This window comes from Clinocottus analis, unplaced genomic scaffold, assembly GCF_023055335.1.
Source record: "Clinocottus analis isolate CAN_PGR_092001 unplaced genomic scaffold, fCliAna1.0.p SCAF_1, whole genome shotgun sequence".
Classification (NCBI taxonomy): Eukaryota; Metazoa; Chordata; class Actinopteri; order Perciformes; family Cottidae; genus Clinocottus; species Clinocottus analis.
In genome coordinates, this window is record NW_027175820.1 from 8,904,307 (window position 1) to 8,924,577 (window position 20,271).

A 20,271-nucleotide genomic window follows, 5' to 3' on the forward strand; every position below is an offset into this window, starting at 1 on the left:
CGTATCCCCTACTTAATCTCAGGGTCTCAGAAAAATTAAGATTAATCAGTATCTTCCGCCCTGGCTGATGATCGGATCGATTAGATAATGGGAATTATAATTTAGCCATTTGGAAAAGATTGATAGAGGGGAAGCAACAGAAGATTCTTCTGCATTTCAGTGCAATTTCTTTTCTTGTATCTGTGTAATGTCTTTGGAGCTAAGTGGACCCGTCAGTGTCCAGCTTGCTCTTTCCCTTCATTGAACTCACAGGGTGCTTTCTCCCTTGTTTCCCATACACAATGGATAAGCTTCTGGCTTTGTCTCTCTTGGGCTTTTTGATTCACTTGAAGAAAGCCAGAACAGACACCGCAAGCGATGGCAGGGCATACCATGTCTGTGCAGACTAAACACACTCTGCAGGAGTCATCTTTGCTTTAACTGATCAAACAGCTCAAAGGATGTAAAGCTGCTTACGAGTAGAATATAAATTCAATATATGGATCCGTCATTGTGTGTGGATGAGAGAAACAATGATACGTGTTGATGTTATAAAAGTAAATGGTTAAAATCGTGAAAGATTAAGATATTAAGGGGAATTTTAGATATCTTGGATAAAGAGGTGTACTCTGTTGCTATTTCATTTAATTCTGAGTCGATAATACAAAAACACGAGAGCTACAGTTTGGTTTAACACTAGAACGGCCAGGATTCCACGACACCCACATCCTCTGCAAAGGTCTGCCAGACCGTCATGTGTAACTCCATTGTTTGTGTCCACAAGCACAACAATAATGCATTTGTTTGTTGAAGATTCTATAAATGATGGGAAATAAAGAAATTATCAGAGCAGGTTTGGCAACATCTTCGCTATCCCTTGCCAATTTCAATTGTTTATATATTCCTTCATAATGCACCTGCATTTCTTTACTCCTGCTGCCTGTCTCCAGTCTAAATGGACCAATTTAGTTTAGAAATGTACCAAATTATGACTTTTAGCCTACTCTATTGTTGTATTCAGGTTAAATTCATATATTGTCTGCCTTTCCGTGTTGAAAACAGTTATTTTTGTTGTTAGTCCGACACCAGCAATCTCTGTTACCACGAGTCAGCCAATCAGACGCTATATAACTCACTTGCGGAACAATGGGGGCTGTGTCTGTGTGGCAGCTCTGATCTCAAATGCACTGCCTGGTGGCTTATCATGAGATCCAAAAATGACCTTGTATGGTAATAATGTGTATTATATAGCAATTGTGGTCAGAGGTATAAATGCTGGGAAAACAGATGTTTTTTTATAGTCCCATCGAGGGTTCTGACAACACTAATAAGGGACACTTTTAGGAAAAGTCATGGTCTGAAAGCCTTGACATTGTTATTGAAACAACAGAGTCATTTGCAGTCTAGAAACCTTAAATGATCTGCGAGCATCTTCATGCTAGACGTGTTAAGAGCTACCATGATGGACTCTACAGCAAGTACCAACTCAATTTATATCAGTGCACTAATATGTTTTTTTTTTTACTGTGCTGCCTTTGAAATACAAGGAAAATGAAAGATGAAAGAAGGGAAAACAACAGCTAAAGCATGAGAAACTGCTTTAAGAAATCTGTCTTAATATACCAATAAATTGCAGTGGCTCACAAGGCTAAATAAAAAAAACACAAAAAAAAACAACATAGGTCTGAAATTCCCTAGCTTATTTGTCTGGCTGAGCGGCCTTAATTTCGTTGTATCACAGTTATGCCTCGTGGTTGATACTGAGCGAGATGAATCATTGTAAAATATGAGCTAGATCAGGCGCTTGTTTTCTGGAGGTAAAAGCTTATAAGACCGCTAGTAAATACACCCAGAAGAGAGCATATCCTCTAAGACAAACAGAAGTAAAAGCAAGAGAAAATTATAGAGGTTGGGGTGGGAGTATGTTGCATGCTCCTCTCATCTTAATTTTTGATTCCTGAAAGAATATCGTGTGTGTGTTTGTGTGGGTGATTTGGGGATTATAAGGATTTTAAAGTGCTTTTTTGAGAGGATGAAAAGAAGGGAATATTAAAGCAAGGTAACATTTTAGGATATTTTCTTCTTACATTGGACAGTATGTGATAATTCCTCTTCAGGACCTCACATTTTGCCCGCCCTTAATCTCCTGCCTGTCATCAAGATCATCTGAAAGTGCTGAGAAGCTGACCCCCCCCCCCCTCCCCATCCACAGTGTCTGAAATCAGAGAAAGATCTTTGCAGTTATAGCACATTTCTCCGGCCAGCTAATACCCTCAGTACAATCTGCGGGTTTCTGATAATGGCTTGTTGTAATATCTTTCATCTTGACATAAGCTGGCATATGCTGAGTGTTGCATGTTTATCTTAAGGCAACAAAAGCAGGGCCAAAACATGTAAGGTAATCACTTCAAAGACCTTTATGCTTGACTCCAGCGTTAGATCCTGTTTTCTTTCTAATCAGCTGTTGACCGTGTGGGCATTGTGTGCATCTGAAATTAGTTTACAAGATGTTGCAACATTATGGAGGAAGAGGCAAATTGGTTCTTCGCTCCTGAGAAATGTTGTGGATGGAAATAAACTTTGTAAAGCAAGCCTTAAATTAGTCCAACCTTTTATGACCTTCCGTTGAACAGCCAGCTGAATACTGGCTGGAGTAATGACACTGAGATGGCGGTAACATATCTGTCCACTACAGACTCCCAGTTATTCTGCTCACCACACCCAAATGAAGGCAGGCAGCATGTTTATGTCTTTGCTTTCATAAAAAAAGAAAGATTATATTAATTGACCCACTTGCATCCCTCATCTGAAAGGTAAAAGAGGTTCAAGCTACTTGTAGTTAACCATGCTTTGTTTTGGATGTTGCCGGGCAGAAACTGCAAACGATGAAGCAAGCAGTGTCTTAAAAAACAAGCCTTTCCTTCCTGTAGCTCTCAGTAGGGTTCACGTGAACAGAGCGAGGGACGGAAGACAGACAAATGTGACAGGGCATGAACCTCCCCTGTTGAGTAATGAAATTAAATGACAGCTCTTGAGCGAGGAAGGGATGCTGAGAGAGCTCGAGCAAGGGAGAGGAGTGGGGGGATTTTGTCCAGCCAGGAAATTGAAGCCATCACAAGCAAATTGAGTTCAGGTCCTTTTGGTGGGCAAGAGCAGACCAATCAATTTGGCCAACTACTCAGTGCCTGTCAGCATCACAGAAGGACACCTTGGCATCCAATAATAAGAGCACAGTAAACAACTGAAGCCCTGGCTCAGTTAGTCTCAGCTAGCAGCTAGCTATCCATAGTAATTCGTCGTCAGGGGAAACAAATATATGACTGTAGTGTACATTGTTCTCATACTAGCTGAAAACATTGTTGCACTGCAGTGTGTTTGTGTGGACACTGGTTAATGGCTGCCAAGTTAAAAGCTGGACCAATTCCTCTAACTGTAGCGTCTGTTTGTGGTACAATACAAAAGAACAATGCATGTCATGAGAGGAAAAAAATACAATATATCTTGTCTTTGTGTCCCTCACTTCAAGGACACAAACAAGGTAAAGGAAATAAGACACAGTCCCTGTCAGTAAATATATTCTATCAAGCCTCTCTAGATTGAACCACTTTAATGAGCCTTGTTTGGCCTTTCCCTTTGCTAATCTTTGGACAGTGACACAACATTCTTGCTAATTATCTCGATTACACAGCAGGAACGCACTGCATCACAGTTCTGAGGCAACAGTCGACGTTGGGTGGGATCATACAACCCCAAAGGCCTAATTATCTCTGTTGGTTCCCAATTAATCCATTAAGTTGTTTTGGCTCAGCTGCAAGACCTGAGGCACCATTTTATATACCAATACATTGCACCATCATGGAGCCATGTTACGTGAGTTTTTGTTTTGAAGCAATTCACTGCTAAGACTGGAGCGCTCTGCCCTTTCTTTTACCTTCAAACTGTCTTAAAAGACATATCCGAGAGTCCGCGGTGAGTTCAATACATACCCTTTCCCCAGAATATTCTCAGTCAAATAATTAACATTTAGGCTAATCCCCAGTAACCCACATTCAGATTTAAGGACTCCACAGTTCTGCAGAGAATGCCACTTCAGACTCTTTTAATCTCATTGTAGATCCTGGTGTAGCTTCCCAGCCTCTCTGCTTCCTGCCTCCACTGGCTTACTGTGATGAAGTTGCTCGGCTTACCATATGTAAAACTGCACTGATGGTATTGACGGCTTGCAAAGCAGTCGATAATCGTTTATGTGATAAGCCACTGGACTTGTGGGGGAGGCTGAGAAAATGCTTCAGGGCCAAGATGGGTTATGAGATTCATGGTGATACAGGCGGCAGACATTAAGTTTGTTTACATGCTGCCAGTGAGCCATTGGAGTCATCTCTCATGAATGATTGTTTGAATATTGCAGCTGTCTCTTTTAACCAATATTGTGACTTTCATCTTGCGTTTTTTTTTTCTCTGTCTCTCTCTCTTGGTCCTTGTCTATCATTCCTATTTTCCTCACACTAATACCGTGTGTTTTCCCTCTTTGCTGCTCTGTCATACATTGGTAACAAGGGATGGTGAGAGAAGAAAACAATATACATCACTTTTTTATGATGGCAGTGCTGTGTCCCAGTTGGAATATTATTTGGCAGGTTGTAAGAGAGTCCCAAGTGAGCACATGCAAATTTACAAACACTTATATACCAGTTGTTCTGAGTCTGTGCCATTTAGTTTGTCTTTTATATGGATGGGGAATAGAGGTACCCATCTTTACAAATACAGCTGAGCTTGTGTTACAGATTATGTAACTGGCAGACATTCTTGTTTCTCACTCTCTCAAGGGATTTTATTACTAGATGCGTAATAAGTTATTGCTCCAGGATATTCTTCAACTGTAAACATTATTTTGGGTGTAAATCCATGACTTGGTAAGCACATCTTTATGCCAAACTGAAAATATTACTGGGAAGGAACGACACCTACATATTAAGGGGGAGCATGACAAGCCTGCAGCCTTAACCAGGAATGCTGCGTCTGACTTACTCTGATTGTGGGATTTCTTAGCATTAAGTGACAGGTTTTTAAATGGGTTCCATAACGTTGTAATACAGTGAAATGTATGACTATCTGATATCTAATATCTGTTCAAACTGTCACACTGAAAATGCCTTTTTTAACAGCAGTCAGATTTCTGACTTTAACTGGAGGATAAGTGCTCGTGGCTGTTTTTTTTTCTTAGATTGGCTATTATTCCTTTTCCATTAGACCTTACAAAATCACGGAGTATATAATGACTTGGTCAGCGATTTCAGTTGCATGCCGTTTTAAGATTTTGGTTTTAGAACTTTCCACAGTTAGAATACTTTACTAGTATGCACTGTTCGTTAATACTTTCTATATGCATGTGAATACAAGAGTGTCTGTGTGCACTGTGTGACACTCCCAAATAGAAATGCAGCACACAATACTATTCAGATTGTTTAAATCCCTTTTAAAATTGATTTATTTTCCAGATGTTTAGATTTTGAATTCTACAATTTGCAGTGCCACTTATATTTAAGTGACAATCACAGTATTCAAGCGTGCATTTTTTCTTCTTCTCAACCCTGTGCAAACAGTGAAAAATGTCCAGACAGACTACATTGTGTTGCACAGGGATATTTTTTACAGAAATAATTATGTATTCCATTAAAATTATAACATATGAAATACTTTTAAAAAAAATTGTTTTTAGATAAAAAGTTTAAAACATTTAGTTCCAGACACATTTATTTAAATATGAGATCTAAAGTATTTTGAATTATCTTCTAATGGGGTTTTTTGGGCATTTATTGAATTATTTAGTTATCATCTGTAATTTATAACCTTCCAGGGAGACAGACAAGCAATCTTTGCCAGTTCTGCTGACATGTTGACCACTGGGCAAAAAGCAAGCCGTAGGCTGTTTAGTTGACGGCTTCAGAGATGAAGCAAGGCTGCACACCGATGATCTGTCAGCTTCACAAAGCTTCACTGACACTGCGTACTAATGCAATTCTGTGTTTGTCCCTGCTGACTTGTCTCACCCTTACTGTAACTATCAGATATGACTTCACCCATCAAAGCCACGATCAAGTGGGCTTCCTCCCTTAACTTGATTGAAAAGATTTAAATGAAATCAATGAAAGATGATTCATAATTGAAGATAACCTAAAACTCAAAAAGCCGATAGAGATTAGTCTGCCAATGGGTTTGATGCCGAGAGAAGATTAGCAGTTCAGTACATCAATCTATCTGCACAACCTGACCACCAGTATAAAAGGCATGGCCGTCACAAGTAAGCCTTCCTCCCGCTGTGGGAAATCAGCGCATCCTGCCTCGGGCTGTTGGTGTAGATACTTAGACTACAGAAGCTGTGGCTGAGCAGGTCACAAAATAAGTGCATAGCGATAGAGAAAAGTGACCAAAGACCAAGACAAAATGGAAAGATGGATAATGGGCTGAAGGAACAAAGTGAGTCTGATGCAGCGCATGCCTTATTCATTTCAGACAGTTACAACCGATTCTTGGAAAACACCGAAGCGAACAAAAATCGATATAACTGGTATTTATTTAGTGATGTTTCTGAGACGCTGTTTTGTTGAAGCCAACTATCAAACCAGGAAGCAACATCACAGCGATTGAACGAGTGGTGTCCACACTAGAGGCCTGTCCTGATAGAAAAACTGTTGCACCAAGAGAATAGATTGTCAATGTAAAGGAGTCTCAGACGTGATCAAGAAATGTGAGGTGACTGCAAAGTCTGTTATCATCTGAACTACGATTACTTTGAAATCCTGCAGTAAAATGAAGAAAACAAATGGCAGTGCTGCTATACTCGCTTGGCTTAGATATTTTTGCTTTGAATTGCTTTGTTTCTGAGTTGGATGTGGATAAAACCCAGCAATTTTAGGATGATGGCCAAAGTTGTAACTGTGGGTCAGATGATGCTCGTTGGCTCAGAGGGTTGTTCTAAAAGCAGCTGCACAACTGATGTGTATGAGTTATAATCATAGAGGACAATATACACTTGTATCAGTTTCTATGCAACGAATGGGCCCCCAACATGTGGATATGGTATATATTTTATATATCCATGGTTTAAGTGGTGGTAAAGCTATCTTACACTGTCCATGATACTGCACCCATCCAGACCCAGTGAGGTACGGTTTGAATTGAAAAACTTACATATCCTATTATTTCAAACACATTTTACTAAGGTAAAAAGCAGCTCTTCACACTAGCATGCCGATCACCATTTTCAAAGTTACACTAAAAGAAGGTCAGAAGCATGATTCTACTTTGCAGTAAATATTTGCAATTGTGTGCTTTTGTAGCTCTATGTCTTTGAGGAACAAGTCAAAGGTCAAAAGTCAAAGAGGTAGTGGGGAGTTCAGTAAGCGGTTTAAGGAATGGATCTCCCTGTGCTCTTTTACTTCATTTTTGTCATCCTTTTGAGGAAAGTGGTCAAGATGAGTGCTTTTTTTTAAACTTCTTCATTACGCACACCTCAGATGAACTGTTTGAAATACAGCCTTACTCTTAAATGGATTTAAATTATGCCAACACCTTTCCCAAAATAAATCTAAAGAAAACTATTTGCATTATGGTAATGTGTGTTGTATCTAATCTGTTAGGATTTTCATTCAGTTTTGTAAATCTAAAGAAAGGATAATAAAAGATTCTGATGCATGGAGCTCACAAAACAGATACCTAAATGGTTAAAAGGTCTTTTGGTCTAATAATATGTATTCCTTGTTTTTCTCATGTTTTTCTTTTCTCTGTTGATCATGTGCATGTGGAGTCACTATCATGCTGTGCAATAAAGGTAAACATAAAAGACATTTCTAGGAATTCAACAGTGCTGAAAATTGGCGTTTTGCTACTGTACATGAACATATAATGCTGCTTTGCTCCACATTTTGGCTGAATGGTTTTCCATCAGTGAAAAAAAAAAGAACACACACACACACAGAAGTGTTCCTTTTCTGTCACAGTCTCCCGAAATGCAAACAGGCAGGCGATCACATACAAATAAAAACAAATTATGCACTGCGACACACTATCAACCACTATGCATTACTCTGGCGCCTTGCTTTCACTAGAAAATCTGGTGGGGGGGGGGGGAATTGCTGGCTGCTTGGCAACAAAACAAATGGAAAAAGGTCCGGGTGATTCTTATTTTCCAGATGATTAGTTGCATCAGAAATAATTGTTGGTAAGATCATTGACCATAAAATTAATTACAAAAGCTTGAGCTTTCCCTCAATGTGACTGTCCTCTCAGCAAAAAGTTAGTTTCTAATTTCCTGATGGGTGAAATGGCAAAACAGCAGGTGTGTGCATGCTGGATGTTTTACAAATCCCATGTAGTGTGCTCTAATGAGGATATAAAGCAGCTTTAATTGTCAACAGTAATCGATGCATGAGGAGGGAGCGCCTCTGTACCATTCAGTATGAGCTACGGATTGATATACAATACATCTACATGCAGCTACAGTTATATACATGCTTGTTTCAGTCTACGGTGATATGTTTTTTTTTTAGAAAACGTGTCCATATACATGCATAAAAACACAAATCTTCTTGATATATTCATGTTGTTAGGTCCAGGTCATTTACACAGAGTACATGTGTACATCCAGAACCATAATGGCCCTACTCTATATAATTACTGTATGCTATAATTTGCAAGTCATTATACACTACCTCTGAATGCAATTATGTGAATTCATGTATGTACATGAAGTTGTAAATTATGTACCCAACATTTTAAACCCTTGTGAAATATACAAAAAAAGATGATATTTGGGGATTTTGTAAAGCTCCTCAGTAGACATTTCACATCTTTGTATGCACATGCATTAGTATGTCTTGTGTGCATGCTCATATAACACCATGACGGCTGGCAAGCACAGTAAGTGCAGGGTGTCGATGGTGATGTTTGGTGGCACTGTCAACGCCTTGCCATGGTGCATCAAACATCAGTTCCGTTATCACTTTCTTCCCATTATCAAATGGCATGACCATCTGCTGCTTTTGGAAGAGGTTACTAGTTGCCGTTACAAGTACAGATTGCAAAATGTTCTCCTCAAACTATTTGAGTGACAATTACATTCAGTCACAGTAGAACATGGTTAGCGTGGTCTACAATTTAACACGAAGCCTTTTCAATTAATTTCAGGCCATAACTTTGGAATGCTGGTTAGAGTAGTGAGAGATATTGCTGTGTGTTGCCTTTTATTGTTTCATTGTCTTTAAACAGCAGCTACTGTGCATACAGATTCTCTTTAAGCTGCAGTATCACACTAATCAGTTGTTGCCCATGCCATTAGGTTTTAGCACTTTATAGCACTTCGGTAATTTTCCAGTCAGTTGGATTCAGCTTTTAACAAGAGATTGTGATAATGTAGAAGCTTGTGAATTTAACGTGTGGATTAGTTGCGTATTTCCAAACTACATTTATTAGATTAACACCCTCATGATACCTTATTTCCATGAACAGGACAGATAAATCAAATATAATGTATTGTTAATAGGGATATGCAAAGAGAAAAGAAAATGTTATTATAAGAAGAAACAGTCTGCAGCTAATAATTGGTGAGATTTTGGTAGAGCTCTTGTGACAATACAGGCAGAATCAGTCAGGTAATGTATGTATTATGAAACTAGAGTGCTAATTATTTACACTATTATTATCATTGTTAATCAAAACCACTGATTAGGGAGCTGTCATATATTGTATAAATTATACATGACAACTACATAGTTGCTCAGTATTATGAACATTATATTCAGTAAATAGATTATCAAAATATACAAACACATATGCAGGTGTTTGTTTGCTGTTCTGGAAACAAAAAAGAAAGAAAGAAAGAAAGAAAGAAATTAAGATCATGCAAAAGTCAACCAGACCGCCCTGCTGCATCGATTTACATTTGATCTCTCAAAGCTGAATAATCATGGGCTGTGTAAATAGCTATAATTTCCACAGGATAAACAGGGATCCAACTAAACAAATGTGTGCCTCTGTACCAGTCTGGTGTAATGGATTCACAAATAGGATTTAATGACAGCTAATAAGGTGGTAGGTTATTATGAATCATAGAGTACACTCTGATTATGTTTTGGTGTTTGCGTGAGTGCAGATAAATATGTAGGTTTCTGAACAGTGCAATGACACAGAGGTATGTCTCACATGCATTTGTGGTGAGCAAACACAAGAGGAAACACCCTCCAAAGTGCCACGGAGCAGTGACTTCATTGTAAGCGCAGCACCGAGATCACATGGACTGTAACTCATAAACACATCAAGCTTCCCCATTCAGTGCTCAGGGCCTAGCCTGCTCCGCTCTGTAGTTAACTGTCTCTGAGTGTCAAATCCTTCATCCTGATGCAGGAGACACACATGGAGAAGAATGCCTGTGTCTCATTTTATGGCAGTGGATGTCTGCGGAGGGAAGAACCGATGAGTGAGTCAGAAGTGGTTAACTTTGTAGCTAATGCTCTGTGGCAGTTGCACAGGTTTCTTCAGCTCTGCTTAAGGCATAGAGGGAAGCTGGTTGAACTACTCCTGTCTCACAGTTCTCACTCAGCCAAGTCGGGTTATTTAACAGCACGCCAAAGTAGGAATGGAGAGAGAGAGAGGGAGAGAGAGGGGAGGGGGGGCAGGGTGGAGTGGTGAAAAAAGGAGGAGATGAGCCTGTGATGTCCATATGTAGCTTAGATGGTGTTAGATTAAATCAATTATAAATTACATTTTCATCCTTCTGAAGAAATCTGCTCAGGTTCCTGTTCAGTTTAGGGGGTTTTGCTCCTGAGAGGGGAAGATTTGCCCATCTGTAGGTTAGAAATGTACATTAAACATGTGTATCGAAGGCAATATATTCCTTTCACGTTAGCGTGTGTTGTCTGGCTAGGCTAGCTCAAACATCATCGAGCATGTTGGTTGCATCTTAAACCTAACTTCAGATACTGAGGAGATAATCCTAGAAGGTTTGTTCCTGAAGCTTTTTGCAGCCTAGAAAATAGAGTACACTTTCCTGCACTTGCCGATGCTTAGTTCAAAGCCACTGAGTGTTGGCTTTTTGATTACAGCATAACCTCATCCCAGCATCTATTTTGCCGGAATCAGCCTCTTCACACGTATTTTGGATTTCAGCAATCATGTGTCTAGTGCACGATGTTTAACAAAATTGTTTTGCGCTTTAAAGTTATAATCGATGAGATTTTTACCATCTTCATTTTTTGTTACCATTGATGGCAATTATATGAAGGAGGAAATGGTTTAAAGACATCTAATTACAAGTTCAGCATGTTGCATGATGTTGTTAATAGTCTTCTTTATGGTTCATAGTTAAAATAACTTGACAAGATGAGTCATCTGAGACATCCATTGTGTGGTTGGGTGAGCTGTTCACGGTAGCTGCTCAAGGCAATTCCTAGCTCCTTAAATTGAAGCTGTTCCCCTCAACTCTACAGATATTTTTAGCATCCATCCGCATTTTGCTTGGGTTTTACTTCTGCAACTTACTGTTTCGATTCTGTCTCACACCTCTTATCATCTTTTAATTTCAGTCGTGGCAGCTGTATCTGGTGATCTGTAGCACACTCCCTGTATGCTACATGGGCTACTAAGTGGTGCATTCAGAGACCAAAGAGACAGATATTTCTCCCAGGACTTGGTGGAGACCAAAACCGAGCTGAAAGGAGGGGGAGTATGCGATGTAACGTCTCCGAGGTGGTTATATAAACAACTTCAAATAATTCCTTACATTGCTGCGAGTCTGCTGTCACATTCGATCGATTTTATACAGACCGGAGATTTGCAGCATTATCCTGCTGCCCCCATGTGGCCACCAAATTATGTAGATTTAATAATCTTGGTGTTTCACAAACTCATATTACTAAAATGTCCCATTTCAAGGTGTTATCCGGTGTGTTACAGTGATATCCTTTGTCATTTTAATGTGGTTCAACATAAGCAAAAAAAACCTTATATCCATTAACGTAACCAAGAAAAACAACCGCAGAGACAGGTGCTCATGCTCACATGTGAAAGTAGAAGGAGATGGATTTAATTAGGGTGGGTGTAGACAGATAAAAATGTAACAAATTGGACATAGAGGACATTAGTGAGAGGGAACTTGTCACAGCGGTTGCCACTCCCGTCATGTGTGAAAGACGACAAGAGAGATAGTGAGCACGCCGCACGACTACATACATGCTTTTTCATGAGGATAAATGACTTATGTGGGTTGGACAATAAATGGTTGAAGGATAAATAAATAAACATGCATGCTGTATGCTGCATCCATAAATCTGTACAAAATCATTTAGCCCAGAAAGAGTCAAAATGATGGACTGTGTTGATAAACACATGCTAAGCATGTGTTATGGAAATGACAAACACAAAGCACACTGCCGTTAGACACACAGACACACACACAAACACACACACACCTATGCACACACGTGCGCACAGAGACACACACACACACACACACACACACACGCCATAGCACATGTCCACTCTTCCAAGCTTGCAATTTGGGAAATGGGTCAAATGTGACTTAGATTTATGTATGTTTGCGTGTGTCTTTGTGTTTGCGTATGTGTATATTTATGCTGAACCAAAGAGCGAGGGAGTGACTGATCGAGCTTCATTGTGGATGTGGCAGAATGCAGATGTTTCTCTGAACTGCCTCGCTATGATTTAATGATGAAAAGCAGAAGGCAGCTGACTTAGACTCTAGAGAGGCAGCGGGAGCAGACTACGTCAATATTACAGGCAGAATCAAAGACGGGGGAGATTGTGATTTATTTGTCACTTTTTATTTGAGTGTTGCTCAGAGAAACAAGTTTGGGAACTCTTTTTATCTTTGCGTCTTTCATCTTTTTTAAGCAGTCTGAAAAGCTTGTTTTTGACTGTGTTTATGTCATGAAAATAGAGCCCTGCCTGACTGAGATAGTGATGCACTTTATCCCAAAGGAAATCCGAATGTTATGTTGACAGGAGGCAGTGTCTATCATCTGCTAATGTTTCACTTGATTTGATGTTTTATGGAATGTTACAGCTTGTCAGGGTTGTGGAGGAAGACTACGGGGAATAGAGTATGACACCACAAACATGAACAAAGATCAAGAACAGGATATAGATTATTTTAGTTAAGGGTTAAAAGCATCAAATACAACTCAGCATTGTCATTTTGTTGTTTTAGCAAGCGTTGAAGTACGGTAATAGTAGTGCAAAGGCGTAATAGTGAAGGGATGACAGGGAAAGACAACAAAAATCTATCAGCATGACCACGTGGAACAAAGAAGACAATCACGTTTGTGGCCTTTTATTGATTTGAAGAAGAAGAAAAAAACTGAAAAAAAAAATGTATTTTCCAAGGTGGCCAGCAGATGGCACAGCACCTTTGGTCTCCAAGGGGAAGAGAACGAAGGAGAGGAGGGCAGAGAGAGAAAAGGAAAGAGATATATTTTGTGAGTTCTGTTTTCCTGGTTGACTGATCTCCCTCAGTGGTCTGATTGTGAGAACGGACTCGTGGGAAGTGTTCTCTCACCGCAGGTGTCAGACTGCTGTTAGATAAGATTATTTGTGGGGGTGACAGGGTTGCATTATTGTGTGCGTGTGTGTGTGTGTGTGTGCTTCTGCTCATTAAATGTCTGCCTGATAGAAATGTAGTGTTATATTGACTTCACGTGGGAAACAATAAACCACAGAAGTTGTTTTTGACTTGCACACTGTGCTCCATATGGCCACACTCAGGAGGAGAAAGAGAAGCAGAGAGAGAGAGAGCGAGAGAGCACTCGTGAGCCCTACTCCTATTTGTTTTCTGTCACACCAAAACAAAGTTCTATCAGTTTTGTGTTCTGTGGGATTGAGTCTTTACTGCAGAGATTCAGTATATTTCAGCCACTGATTGTGATTTTCAGCAGAGGTGAAGTCATGAAGCGCAACACGACATAGCACTGAAACTCATTAATCTCTTGGCTGGTGTATATTGTGGGTCACTTACTGCTTTATGTATCTATTGTTTTTGCCATTTGGCAAATTGTCCAGATTGTTCTCGGTTGGAAAACGTTAAAAACATCCTGAAAAAGATAAAGCAATGTTGAGATCAACATACCTTATGGATGGTCAATTATTATATCATATTGCTACTAGTTACTTTTCCACCAACTAACAGTGATGATAATACACATACTCATGGTGTATTGCCCCATTCCAAGCTAAATTGCCACTCTCCTGACAGATTTTATTTCAGTTTGCTCCATAGCATATTCTTTCCATGAAGACCCAAGGGCAGACACCATTCTTCATAATTTGCAGGCTTGCTGGAATTTAAACCCTTCAGCAGCAAAGTACTGTAATTTTGCTTAGTGTTTGTTTAAGTGTGTTTGGTCAGGCAAATTATAAAAACAAGCGGATAATAAGGGTTAGCAGGCGTGATAAGCCATAATATCTTGTAAACTGGCAGCAGGGATAGTTTAAGCCGGTGTTATGCTAATGTTACTAGTGACTGTCAGCAAGAGAGAAATTCAAATATCTTCAAACATGCCTTAAACCCACAAATAAACTCATGTGCAAACACAAACAGACAACACAGTGACGGAGACTGCCTTTTTAAAACTGGACCTTTTTTTTCTTCTTCTAAGTGATTAATTAAAAATAATTCAGGGCGGAACAATATTCATCAAAGAATAATACTTTCAGAACTGTGGCTTGTCCAGTGTATGCATACAGTGTATTATTGCGTTACCGTCTTCTCTTTCGCTCAAACGAACCCCTGAATGAAACCTGACAGGGCATTGAACACAATTTCATTTCAAAAGTCCCACCAGTCCAGCGGTGTTTGACAGTCCACACCGAAACCATTAACCCAATCGATAATATACCATTGTTGTCCCCCTCCGCTAAAAATCAAAATCAAAGGGAATAACCTACAACGTTATTACCGCTTCAATTATTGCATGCACATGTCATGTATATGAGAAGACCATTTTGTAATATCAGATTTGTCTTTGTGATTAATTGATAATTAACACTGCCGTTCCTTTCCTTGGGCTTTAATCAACAGCATTCATTTTCCCTCCGTCACACTGTCTACTGCATTTCCTTTTGAGTTCACTCACGCCAAGTATTTATCACAGTATTCACACGAATATCTTCGTACTGATGGGCATGTACTCAAGATATTGTCATGTACTGAGCAAGAACCTTTTCAGGAAAACTTCCCGTGAATTGTACATTCCTCCCAATCCTACACCTCACCCAGTGCATCGACAGCATGTTTATGATCACATGTTGATGATTATTGAATCAATTAATCCAGATTTTTCTTCGAGATACACTATGAATAGTACTTTTCATGGAAACATAAATAGGTGCTGCCAGTATCAGTAGAGCTAGCTTGACACTTCCAGGGCGGCCAACAAATAGATGGATACCTTGCCCAACTACTTTGGCATCGGCAGGAAGAAAAGCATATGAAGCCACTGTTAATTAACTACAGATACCAAACATGTGAAATCTTTAAGGCTTGCCTTTCCCTCCGGCTTTCAGGGGTTCATTTTATCAATAAAATGTTTGGAAACCACACCCAAATGGCAGAACTCACCTTATGTGAAAATGATAAGTATATCTCCTAATCAGCATAATGCAGCTGCCACACAAAGCAACAAAAGAGAGAGGCCCTGTTAGAGCGAGATTTTTTTCTCCCCATTATGTCATCTTCATTTCGAAATGCCACATCTGATCATCTGCTTCTTTATAATCACTACCGGTGACATTTATCCAGATTCCTACTGTTTTACAAGACCTTTACATTTAATTGTACTTGATTCTGCACTTTCAGTTAGAAGACTTAGAGACTGCAAGTGTGAAGCATGGTTCAAATCCTGATTTAGATTTCTGAGAATATATATTAGATTTTGGATGGTGTTATTTCTGACAGCCCTTTAGATGCCCTATTAAACTGTCACATAAGATACGTGTAACTTCTTTTTACTGTTGATTGCAACTGAGTTTTATTTAAAAGGGCATCACAATAGCTAAGTATAGAATTAAATTCACGCGGTTCGTCATAAGCGACATCCATGCAGTAGCCTCAGCTTTCATACAACATTATTTCTTGTCATTCCAATCAATTGTTCCTTTTGTCGTCTGAGTATTTTCAGTGTCATTGCCACACTGCTGGGCATGTAAGGATTGACATCTTCCGACAACGTTGTTATAGCGGACAGGTTTGCTAGGGTTTCACTTGCAGATCTGTCAATCTGTCGATTATCTTTCTGTCCATCCCTCTGTCTGTCTACATCATCCACCCCTCCTGAAAATTAAACGCCATGCATTTACATCTGAATCCATCTCTTTCTTCTTTCTTCCACCCACAGTCTCTTCGGTCTGGCTGCAAGTCCCCAACCCTCGCCTCCCTCGTCACCCCTATTTTTTCATTCTTTATTCTCTCTTTTTGGTTAATTGAATGTTGCATTTTTTTTGGAACAGTTCTAAAATATATAATGAGGTCATTTGCATTAGACTGCAGATTGGGTGACCTTTGCTTTTGCCAATAATTACTGTAAAACCCGTCTCTTTCTGTCATCACCAAGGATGTGGCAGGGACCTCTCTGTGCTCACGAAAGGTTAGCTGGAGGCTTGTGTCTGGACTTATGAAAAAGCCTGAGGAAAATGTCATTAGAGCAAGGGGAAAAGACACTCGGAATTAACAATTGGAAATTCAATCAGCATGGCTTTAAGGAGGGTGTGTGCGTGTATGTGTGTCAGTGTGTGTGTGCGTGTGTGTGTTACCATTCGTATCTCGAACAGGAGAACCATGCGACTTGTATCAGGAACACGGTTGGGTTAAGAAATTCCTCTCGTCAGTGAGAGTGCGGAATGTGGGAAGAAGGACACCCTGGGGGCGACTTCTGTTAACTCTACAGGCTACTTTGACTTTGCCAACACGCAGACAAACTGACAACACAAACTAAACAATCAGGCTGTAAATGCCCCTGAAGCAGTCCTCGCAGACATGATAATATGCTGCCACCAATATCTAGAAATTGCCCAGCCTTGATTAATTATCCCTGACATTAATTACACTATGCATTACCCATGCATTTATAAAAAGGCTTACCAATTTGCACTTTTCACCTTGCTCAATTTTTTAGCAGTGCATGATGTTTAATTTGCATGCTGTGTTATTGGTTGTCATTGTGCAGTGAAACGTGACTGTATTTACCTTGTGGTGCCTCCCCTTCCCATCAATAATGGCCCAAGTCAAAATAGACATTTTATTCCGCAATCATTCCCGGTTTTCTGAAACAGGAAATGAACCCTTCTATTTATCTGTGCCTTCCTGACTTGTAAATGTTTAATACATTTTACATCGTTCAGACAATCTCTTAAGGCTGCTTATTTCACACTGCAGCGCTGATCAGTGTGTCAAGCGTGAGCTTGCTCAGCTCAGTGTCAAATCATAGTGTTAGAGGGATAAAATTTTGAGGGTGCAGAGCAGAGCACTAACATCGGAGGCTCTGTTTTGTGCTCTTGGTTCTAGTCGCAGCGGCGCGTCACATTTCACCTGCCGGATGGCTCTCAGGAGAGCTGCAGTGACAGCGGTCTGGGGGACCACGAGCCTGTAGGCAGTGGCTCCCTCCTCACACAACCTCTCCCTCTGGTGCAGGCGCAGGACGACTTCTATGAGCAGGCCTCCCCCGATAAGAGGACCGAAGCTGACGGCAACTCTGATCCCAACTCTGGTGAGTTGTAATGACATCTTATGGCAGACTACCATTGCATTTTTAATATGATTGCATAGTCGGGTTTTTTTTTTCTTTTCGCGTTTCTCTCCGTGCCGCTCTTATTCTCTCTTTTGCAACATGTGTGAGTTGAAAGCACGATTGTAGACATTTTCTAAAGCTGCAAAACTGTTCAGTGAGTGGGCATTGTGAGCATCGTATTCGTGTATGTTCTTTCAAAAACAATATGACTTTGACTCAATTTTCTGCTTATTGTTTGAGTGACGGCAAAATCTGAACATGATTTGTCTTGAAGTGCGGGTTGAAGCAAATGAATTGTGTTTTAGTCATTCCCTGAAGAAAAATCTGAAACTCCTTGAGCTGAGAGGATAGTCATGAAAAACAACATCGGTCTCTATAAAGAACTCAACGTACCAGATATCATTTAATTTGAAGTCATTTGATTGCCCAAGTAGGTTTCCAGTGGATACACGAGCAGGTCATTCATTTCTCAGTTAATCATCCAGACTTGTTCATTTCTCCCAGGAGCAAACCTGGGCCTCCCATAGGCTCCTCACCTATTTGTGAAACTCATTTGATTTATTTAGAGATGATTTCCCAGTTGGAAGTCTTGGTGCTCAGCTGAAGATGTTAACTTCCCACTATTTCTGGTGGGAATGTACATCTCCGACCCAGTTTTCTCATTTTATCATTAAGAGGTGAAGCGTGTGCGCAGATGAAGCGCATTGCCCCAAGGTCGATGCCAGCTTGCCTGCTGAGGGTGGAGCAGCCCGCACCACACACATACAAGTGCTGTGAGTAAATGTGTGTTCGTATGATTTCATACAGACTCTCAGTTAGCAGATGTATTAACGGTTGGCAGATGTACTCTGTGAAGGCCCACTGACTCACTGTCTTCACAAATGAATGGAGCTGCACATGGCCCGACCATGTGCACTTGTAGTACATCTAACAGACAATGTGTTGACTGCCTCATCTGGATGTTCTTCTGTATGCTGATGAACGTGCCACACAAAAAGGAAATAGCTAGACAACAATATCTGGAATCTTGTTAGTTTTTTTGTTGTGTTTTAATTCCGGAAGTAGTGAAACCTTCTTGAATCCCAATGAAAAAGTTACAGTGACAAGGTCATGGTGGACGTCCCCCGAGTGTGTGGTGCAGGGTGCTATTGCTGTCTCTGTGAGGAATTACACTGGAATTACACTACAGTGCCAGCCCGCTGAGAGAAGAGAGAAAGAAGAGATAGAGAAATACAGAGGGACAGAGGTCTTATCGGATTGGATGAAGAGCGTTAAAGGGCCGCGCTCGGCACTGTGAAGCTGGACAAGCTAGCTGGCCTGAGCAGAAGCAAACAGCAAGGCAGGAGTAACAGACAGAAGCTGGACAATAATAATAATTGTCATACATGTTTTGTATTTGTGAAAAACAATTACATTATAACATAGATATAACTTTTAATTATTTAAACATAAATAAATGATAAAATAGCTATAACTTTCTGTTTGTGTTTAGGCAAGCAGAGAAGGCTTAGCGCCACTGTTTAATACAGGCGTGAAGCGGTGCTTTGTGTGTCGGTAATAGACGGTATGAGGCGTGTATTTCTCGGTGGTGTTACATGGTGTTTCTATTGAAATCAGCCACTACGTATATGAATTGTAGATGAGCGTGATTTTCAGGAGACAGAGTTCATAATGTATTGCATTTTTAAGTGAACAGACAGCCGATTGAAGCCAACAATAATTAATAATTGTACAATGTATGAAAGCCGTAACTAAAGTATCAGCACTTATCAGCCAGTAATCTTGATGTGAGCGCTGCATTTCATGGTATGTCAGACATTTCTGCAATGTTTTTAATTGACATATGGAAATTAGATACACAAAGAGCTACACTGAAAATGTGATGGGTAATACATTGCACAAATACATGTATCACAGTCACTACAAAAACCAGATTATAATATTGTGAGGCTTGATTTACTGAACGTATATACATTGTACAGAAAGACATAAGGGGATTGACAGTCAAGGTTGGTTCTTTGAAGCTGTATCCAGCATACAGCACTATCAAGTGTGGAGCAAATGAACAAACAACTAAACTACACAAGCCTTGATTTAGATAACAGGACTGATTCACATTGCTGGAACTGTTTCCAACATGAGGCATCCTTTGTGTTTCCTAGAGCAATAGCATTCTGTTTTGTTGATTTTGTTGGCCTGTCCGTAAACTATCAACGGTGACAACAGTGGTCTTTAATCGTTAACCTGCTGCTTGGCATTATAATGATTTTATGTTGTTTGTATGAGGGATGTGGAACCTGCTGGTGCTGCTCTCAAATATGTGAGCTCAGTGGTCCCAGGTTAACTAGTTCTGAGTAAGTCTCTGTCAGACTTGAAAAGCCCCTCTGACTGCACGATATGCCTCTGAGTGTGTTGACAGAGGCAAACACTATCTGGAAGATATTTGACACTGTTATGTTCCGAGTTGACGTGTAAAGTATCTTCTAACACTATTGCAAAC

The 20,271-nt window shown here is 40.0% G+C and overlaps 1 protein-coding gene across 4 annotated transcripts in view; it reads left to right on the plus strand.

Moving 5' to 3' along the window:
• Positions 1–20,271, plus strand: part of LOC137787209 (protocadherin-9) — a 182,930-nt gene that overhangs the window by 112,641 nt on the left and 50,018 nt on the right. For 2 of the 4 annotated variants that reach the window (XM_068579522.1, XM_068579530.1), the window contains one exon: positions 17,549–17,750. In XM_068579522.1, coding sequence (XP_068435623.1) covers positions 17,549–17,750 — 202 coding nt within the window. The remainder of the gene's footprint in view (positions 1–17,548; positions 17,751–20,271) is intronic. The other 2 variants (XM_068579550.1, XM_068579541.1) reach the window with 1 other exon arrangement.